General features: G+C 51.8%; 1 protein-coding gene across 1 annotated transcript; it reads right to left on the bottom strand.

Annotated features, from left to right (window-relative positions):
• Positions 1–830: 830 nt before the first annotated feature.
• Tubg1 (tubulin gamma 1) lies at positions 831–8,021 on the bottom strand. The gene is made up of 11 exons (XM_051158660.1): positions 7,860–8,021; positions 7,437–7,549; positions 7,091–7,258; positions 4,710–4,778; positions 3,377–3,456; positions 2,823–2,949; positions 2,559–2,645; positions 2,320–2,469; positions 1,848–2,000; positions 1,604–1,765; positions 831–1,224 (listed from the first exon to the last, which is right to left on the bottom strand). The coding sequence occupies exons 1-11, from the start codon at positions 7,906–7,908 to the stop codon at positions 1,027–1,029; spliced, it is 1,356 nt and encodes a 451-aa protein (XP_051014617.1). The 5' UTR covers positions 7,909–8,021; the 3' UTR covers positions 831–1,026.
• Between the last annotated feature and the right edge of the window lie 85 nt (positions 8,022–8,106).

The following is an 8,106-nucleotide window of genomic DNA, read 5'->3' as shown; positions in this document are numbered from 1 at the left end:
CTTCCACTCTTACCCTAAAGCTCACAACACTCCTAATCACACACCAATGGATAAAATTTAGTAACAGCCTTGCATAAGTGAAGACCAGTCGAGGACAGAATTAGGAAATGTCAGCTACAGAGCCACTTTGCATCCTGCCTGGTCTAAGTGTCAGACACATCTCCTATGGAGCCACTTTGCCCCGTGCCTGGTCTAAGTGTCAGGCACAGTCTCCTGCTGTTCCTCAGGCTCCAGTCTGGGCTCTCTTGCTCTCCAGCACTTCCAGAAGCCGAAATGCACTTAGGCTGACTTCCCTGGTTAGAACCTAGAGGAAGGTAGTGTGGTGGCCCCAGGCATGCTGTCACAGCCAGCATCACACTCCAGTGAGGAAAGGTGTGAGCAACGGAATGTTCGCCTGATACAGTTGGGGAGGAACTGGGGCCAGAGGAGGTTGGACAGAGAAAAAGATGCTATCATTTACTCTGAAAAGGAATGCCGGCAGGGGAAAGAGCCGTCTGTGTCCTCCACAATTAGGCCAAAGGCAGAGCTAGAGGCGAAGATAAGCATCTAAGAGATGAAAGTGCAGGAGGAGGGCTGGAGAGATGGCTCAGCAGTTAAGAGCACTGACTGCTCTTCCAAAGGACCTGGGTTCAGTTCCCAGCACCCACATGGCAGCTCACAACTGTCTGTAACTCTAAGATCTGACATCCTCACACAGACACACATGCAAGCAAAACACCAATCCACATTCAATTAAAAAATATTGCAGGAGGAAACCTCGAGTGAAGAAACAGGCGCCTTGGTCGGTCCCCAGCTCAGAAGCCCGAGTTCAAAGAGACCAGCGCCTTGACTTACATCCAGTGCTTTTATTAAAGATAAATACTCTGGGAGAAGAAGTTACCCACCCCCCAAGCCAACAGACAGTGTGCGGATGTGCGGATGCGAGTGATTTGTGAGGTCCCTGATCTGTGCTCTGAGGGGGACAGTCAGCTAGGCAGGGCCTGGGCCAACCAGTAAGGCAGATGAGGGTCCCTGCCCCCAGGGGACTCACTGCTCCTGGGTGCCCCAGGAGATGTAGTCCGGCCGTGTGGCCGCATGGTACTCGTCGATCAGCTGCTGCACAATCTCCCTCGATGTGTCCATCTCGTCAAAGTTGTCCTTGAAGATGTCCTCCTTGCGGAACTGCTCCATGAAGGCCTCCCGTTTCCGCAGCTTGTCAAACTGGCGACAGGTCCGTTCGAAGAGCTTGGGGCATGGAGACAGGACGGGGGTGGGGGTGGGGGTGTCACAAAGAAATTTGAGAAACAGTACAGAGAGACCGGGAACCCAAGGCCGGGTTATTCTCCACAGTCGGATGCCAGGAGCAGGGGTGGCAGGACTGCAGATGGGCAAAGCAGGTGCAGCTTACACAGCTGGAGAGGAGGAGTGCTTCAGGATGGCACCCAGTGCAGGACACAGAACTACGGATGGACTCTGGGATGCTGATGGTGGCAGGCGGTGGGACAGAGTGGCCCAAGAGCAGGAGCTAGGGGGGGTGTGGCTCAGAGGTGGGAGAGCTACCTACCATTCCTGGAGCCCTGGGTTTGACTCCCAGCAACACAAAGACAAACAGAAGACTGCTCACCGAGGAGATACTGGTGTGGTTGGCCATCATGAGCCCGCTGACCCGGTGGGCGGACGGCAGGTAGGGAGACTTCCTCGACAGGGCCACCTGGATGCTGGCTGGGCCCCAGGGGATGAAGTTGGCCAACTTCCTTTCCCGGATCCTCTGCAGGCTCTTGTGGACCTGGGGTGGGCAGAGAGGGGGGGGGTGGTTGCTTCTCCTCCACCCTGCGGACCTGGGGACAGGGTGATGGGGCCTCCCTTACCTGGGTGGGGTCCACCTCCCCCTGGATGATGTTGAGGATGGCGATGTAGCAGTGGTTGGTCTGCCGGTCCCGACCTGTGGACACCATCACGTTCTTGGGCTGGAGCAGTCGCCTCATGACATCTAGGACTGTTGTCTTCCTCACACTGGCCACCTGAGGGAAAAGCGGGGGTCCACAGGGACCAGGTCAGCAGTCAGGGAGCAACCCAGAGATGCACAGGCAGAGGATCCTGGCTCTCAGCTCAGCAAACCCCTGCCCTTGCGCATGAGCAGAAGCAGATCCCAATCAGCACCGCCCCTGCAGGAGCCAAAGGCACTAGGAAGTGGAGACAGGGCAGCAAGCTAGTGGCACAGTGTCAGTCCCCGAGTACGGCTTCTGAGAGGATGGGGTGGTGAAGGGCTGCAGAGGGGGCTCCTGGAACAGCAGGGAGAAGAGAGAGGCCACAGTGCTGGTTCACTGCGGGAGCGCTTACGGACTGGTCCGTGGTGAGGGGCGTGTAGCCGGTCATAAGGAAGTGGAGCCGAGGGGTGGGGATGAGCGAGGCGATGAGGCCGATGAGGTCATTGTTCATGTATCCGGGGTAGCGCAGGGTGGTGGTGCTGGCTGACATGATGGTGGATACCTGGGAACAGGAGAGCCCATAGGTTATGGGGCTCGATGCAGGTGGAACACCCCTCCTCTGACGACCCTCTGGCAGGTGGTAGGACTCACCAGCTGGTTGATCTGGGAGAAGGACGGGTTCTGGATGTGCAGGCGGTCCGTGGCGATGAGGTTCAGGGCCGTGTTGTCCAGAACCACCTAGACGGAATAGCAGAGGGCTGAGGATTTATGGAGACAAGAACATCAGGAGCTCAGCCTGAGTCTAGCGTTGAACCTCATGGCCTGCAACACTCATTTAAAAAGGACCCTCTCAATCTCGGGGCACAAGAGGGCTCGAGGGGATGAGAGCAGGAACCAGGAGAACCCTGGGCTCACCACACAGTCTGCATTCTGGGTCAGCCTCTTTAGTGTGAGGAGGGAGTTGTAGGGCTGGACCACCACGTCACTCATCTCGTCCTGGTTGGGAAACACCGAGTATGTCTGTACTAGTTTCTTGGGGTACCTGGTGAGGTTGGGAGAAGAGGGCAATAGGTTAAAGATCTGGTGAACCCCAACTTGCTCAATGTGTCTAGGAGCATCTGTCTGTCTGTGAACAGGAAAACTAGGGTCGGGCCAAAAACAGTAGAAAAGGGAGGACTTCATTTTTGAAAGGATAAAAGCCCGAAAGAACAAAGGAAGAAAAGAGACACTGTACGATCCTGGGTCCCAAACCCGGACACATTCCTGGATATTCAAGGCAGGGCCTACATTCTGGGCTCCGAACTCTAGAAGCATTATTGGTTTTCTCCATTGTGCCTTCATTTTCCTCACAGTAGGAGGGAGTGGAAAGGGGTCCAGCGAACAGGGAGACATATCTGCTGGGCCCCTAGTGCCTTAGGAAACAAAGGTAAAGGACCTGTCTTCAACTAGTTCCCCAAACACAGGCTCACCTGTCATTCAGTCGTTCCAAGAGGTAGGAGCCCAAGCCAGAGCCTGTCCCCCCAGCAATGGAGTGACACAGCACAAAGCCCTGTGTAGGAAAAGGGGCTATTATAAGTGTCCAGGTGTCTAACGACAGGATTTAATTTTGTTTGTTTTGTTTTATAAGATAGGGTTTCTCTGTGTAGCCTTGGCTATCCTAGACTCACTTTGTAGACCAGCCTGGCCTTGAACTCACAGAGAGCTGCCTGCCTTTGCCTGCTTCCCCGCATGCTGAGATTAAAGGTGTGTGCCATTGTGCCTCCTTGACATGATTTCCTTTTCCTTTTCCTTTTTTTTTTTTTCCCTTTTCCGAGACAGGGTTTCTCTGTGTAGCTTTGGCTATTCTCGAACTTACAGTGATCAGCCTGCCTCTGCCTCCCAGGTGGCGTGGCGGCTCATGCCTACAGAGTGAGCCTACAAAGTAAGTCCAGGATAGCCAAGGTTACACAGAGAAAAACCAAAAAAAAAAAAAAAAAAAAAAAAAAAAGAGAAAAGATTTACTTATATATACAGTGTTTTGCCTACATGTACACCTGCACGCCAAAGAGGGCACCAGATCTCATTATAGATGGTTGGGAGCCACCATGTGGTTGCTGGGAATTGAACTCAGGACCTTTGGAAGAGCAACCAATGCTTTTAACTTCTGAGCCATCTCTCCAGCCCGAAAAATTAACAAACAAACAAACAAACAAACAAAAAAACATATTTATGTGCCTGCCCCCATGTACATATGTATGTGCACAAATGTGTGTGCCTGGTTCTGTGGAGGTCAGAAGAGGGCATCAGTTCCTCAAGAACTGAAACTACAGATGACTGTGAACCACCACGTGGGTGCTAGGAACCGAACCTGGGTCCTTCTACAAGAGCAGCAAGTGCCCTTAAGCACTGAGCCATTTCTCTAGGCCCAATTTCAAACTAGACACATCCCACAATGTCTTGGGCTCTTGTCTCCCAATGTCCCCTTCCCGCCTAGGAGAGACTCCGCCCTGCCTTCAGTGAGGCCCAGTGGCCTCTGAGCAATGCAAAGGATGAGCGAGTGGCTCTTGTACCTAACAGGCAGCTTAAAAAAAAAAAAAAAAGTATAATTATTGTGTGTGTGCGCGCCACTATATACATGTAGGGGTTAGAGGACTACTTTTTTGAAGTTAGTTCTATCCTATTATGAGTTTTGGGGATCAAATTCAGGTTCTCAAACTTGGACACGGCACCATTACCCTCTCAATGGCTCCTAACAGGTGATTTCTGAAGGGCGTTGGCAAAGCCTCCACATGTCCAGCCCTGGTGACACCCCGGAACACTCACCTCCAGACTGTCACTGCCATCTGCTTCCCGATCTATGATGTCAAAAATGTCCTCATGGATTTTTTCTCCCTGGACAGACAGACAGACAGAAGGGTGAGGTGGAACAGAGCCAGGAACAAAAACGGACCTCAGAGTAGCCACCCTTGACTCTCATACACACCACAGCTGCCTTGCTGTGCACTGAAAGCCCCTACAACAGTGGGAATAAGCAAGCGATTCACACCTTACCCCAGATTTTCTGTTCATATACAGTTCTGAATTACTGGAGCTCAGGACCTTGCTTGTGCTAAGGAAGGACTCTATAATCCAACCCCCCGCCCCGGCCCGAGATAGGGTTTCTCTGTGTAGCCTTGGCTGTCCTGGACTCCCTTTGTAGACCAGGCTGGCTTCCAACTCACAGGGATCTACCAGCCTCTGCCTCCCAAGTGCTGGGATTAAAGATGTGCATCGCCACACCCACTTTTTTTTTTCTTTCCAGTCAGGGTTTCAAGTAGCCTAGGCTGGCATCAAATTCTCCATCGAGCTGATAGCCTTGACATCCTGATCCTCCTGACTCCACCTCCAACATGCACCACTCTGCCCAGCTTTTTTGTTGTTGTTGTTGTTGTTTTTTGAGACAGGGCTTGGCTGTGTTATCTTGGCTGTCCTGCACTCTCTTTGTAGGCCAGGCTGGCCTCAAACTCACAGCGATCCGCCTGCCTCTGCCTCCTGAGTGCTGGGATTATAGGTGTGTGCCACTGTGCTTGGCCCTCTCTGCCCAGTTGTTATGCAATGCTAAAGACTGAAGCCAGGGTGTTGGAGAGGTTAAAAGCAGTGTCTGTTCTTCCAAAGGTCCTGAGTTCAATTCCCAGCAACCACATGGTGGCTCACAACCATCTATAATGAGATCTGGTGCCCTCTTATGGCATTCAGGCACACGTGTGGGCAGAATATGGTGTACATAATAATTCTTTAAAAAAAAAAAAAAAAAAGACCCAGGGCTTTATTCTGCCAACTGAACTACATGCCCAGTCCCCATCTATTATTGTAGCTCATTTCAACCTAGTTTTGTGACTTCAGGAAGATTTAACTATCTCAGTTTTTCCTCAATTATAGAATGAAGGTAAAAGACAGGCCCACAGTTCATTATTTAATATTCACAGAGCCAGATATTTTGAGAAATAAAAATATTTCAGGTTTTGAAAGGTAATTTTGTGTATACATATAAGATGTTTATTAGCTGGGTGGTGGTGCACACCTTTAATCCCAGCGCTTGGGAGACAGAAACAGGCACATCTCTGTGAGTTCGAGGCCAGCCTAGTCTACAGAGCAAGTTTCAGGACAGCCAAGGTTACACAGAGAAACCCTGTCTTGGGAGAAAAAAAAAAAAAAAAAAAAAAAAGAAAGAAACAGCTAAAATCCATACTTAGCAAAAAGACCATGTTCTGGGAGGTGTTGGTGCACGCCTTTAATCCCAGAACTCGGGAGGCAGAGGCAGTCGGATCGCTCACTTTGAGTTCGAGGGCAGCCTGGGGTACAAAGCGAGTCCAGGACAGTCAACGCTACACAGAGAAACCCTGTCTCAATAAACAAATAAAACAAAAAGACCATATCACGGCTGGGGGTGTATGTCCATATAGCTCAGTGGTGTGAGTTTGTCCAGTATTTATGTTTAAGGCATTGGGTTTGTTCCTAGAACCTCCAAATAAACAATAGAAATACAATCATGAAGGTGTCTGAGGTGCATTATCAAACATGCCTATACACTCACACAGACACACACACACACACACACACACACACAGACACACACACACACAGACACACACACACACAGACACACACACACACACGTTTTTTTTCCCGAGACAGGGTTTCTCTGTATAGCCTTGGCTGTCCTGGACTCACTTTGTAGACCAGGCTGGCCTCGAACTCACAGCGATCCACCTGCCTCTGCCTCCCGAGTGCTGGGATTAAAGGCGTGCGCCACCACTGCCCCAGCATGTCAACATTTCTGCTGTGAAAGGTATGAGTAGACTGACTAGAAATATCCACAAAGCCTTTCTCCTTTGAGCGTTGGTTTTGCTAAGCAGAGTTTGAAAGCTCTTTGGTGTCAGAGTTTTTTGAGGCTGAGCAAGTAGATAAAAGACGTACGACCTATATAGCACCTACTTCTGGGGTTATTCGGAGATTTACTAAGCTAACATAGAAAGTGCTTAAATGGCTCGCAACACGGTACTAGCCAGAATGGGTTCCAAGCGTTTGAGTTAGCTCCTGTAGCCACGTCTACCTTGCTCCAGCACTCAGAGTATACATCTCTGACCCAGTTTCACCTGCAGAAAGTCACAGGGCCTGTGCCCACCCAAGGAGTCGAGAGCCCTTGCAGGGGAACAGCAAATGACCTGCGAGAACCCACTGGCCCAGTTGTTGCCAGCTCCTCCTCCGTGCTCAGACAGGTAGATGTTCTCCGGGTTGTAGAGCTTGGCATAGGAGGAGTTGAGGATGGAATGGATCACCCGGGGCTCCAGGTCCAGCAGCACAGCCCGGGGGATGTAATGCTCATCATCTGCCTGTCCAAGGCAAGCCGAGAAGGGTCAAAGCCTGTGAATCCTCCCAACTCGGCCTCCTGCAGGCCCTTCCTCCTCAACACAGCCACTCTGTTCCCATCTGCCCAGTGACTTTCCCAGCCGCGGGTCCCTTCAGGCCCCCAGGGTCCTGGTCAGTCAAGTCACTTAGGGGTGGGAGCACCTGGTAGAAAAAGACGTCCTTGCGGTCAGTGCCCTCGGTGGCGAACTCCTCCACGATGCCCTCGGGGCTGATGCCATGCTCAGCGCATAGCTGTTTCCAGAACTCGAACCCAACTTAGAGGGAGGAGGTTAGGGGGGAAAAAAAAAGGATATGTGGGTGTGGGTAGGTTCCAAGTAGCCACTGCGGGGACTCAACGCCTGTGTCTTAGGGTTAGATATTTAGCCTTAGGACTCCCTAGTGTCTAGGCCAGCGACTGGACAGGGGAGGGTCCTTTGGCTTTGGGCAGCTGGGCACAGGGTGGGGGGTCGCCTTTCGGAGGGCAACTACGGTTCTGGGACGGACACACTGAATCTAGGATCTCATTGCGAGGGCCCCATTGGATCTAAGGAACCTAGCTGGTGGAGGTTCTGGAAGTTCGCTCACTCTGATTGCCGCACTGGCCCAACTGTAAGGTGATGATCTCTCTCGGCATCGCTCCTCAAACATCGGCGTTGCAGCCTCTCCCGCCAGCAACGCCGCCGACCGCTAGCGCGCTCGCCGCAAGACGCAGGCGCCAAACCATCCGCTCCACCTCCTGAACTTTCTCCGCTCCAATGAGAGCTAAGCTCCGGATATGGAATTTCGTCATTCATTGGGCTTCAGCCGTGCAGATTGCGCGTGCGCAACTCTG

The sequence above is a fragment of the Acomys russatus genome, chromosome 16 (genome assembly GCF_903995435.1).
Source record: "Acomys russatus chromosome 16, mAcoRus1.1, whole genome shotgun sequence".
NCBI lineage: Eukaryota > Metazoa > Chordata > Mammalia > Rodentia > Muridae > Acomys > Acomys russatus.
This window is presented reverse-complemented; position numbering and strand designations above follow the sequence as displayed.

Coding starts and splice junctions, on each gene's coding strand:
- Tubg1 (XM_051158660.1), bottom strand. CDS start 7,908: ATGCCGAGAGAGATCATCACCTTACAGTTGGGCCAGTGCGGCAATCAG. Junction 7,259..7,436: donor AGGACGTCTTTTTCTACCAG/GTGCTCCCACCC, acceptor TGCCTTGGACAG/GCAGATGATGAGCATTACAT. Junction 2,470..2,558: donor TCTCCCAGATCAACCAGCTG/GTGAGTCCTACC, acceptor TCCTGTTCCCAG/GTATCCACCATCATGTCAGC.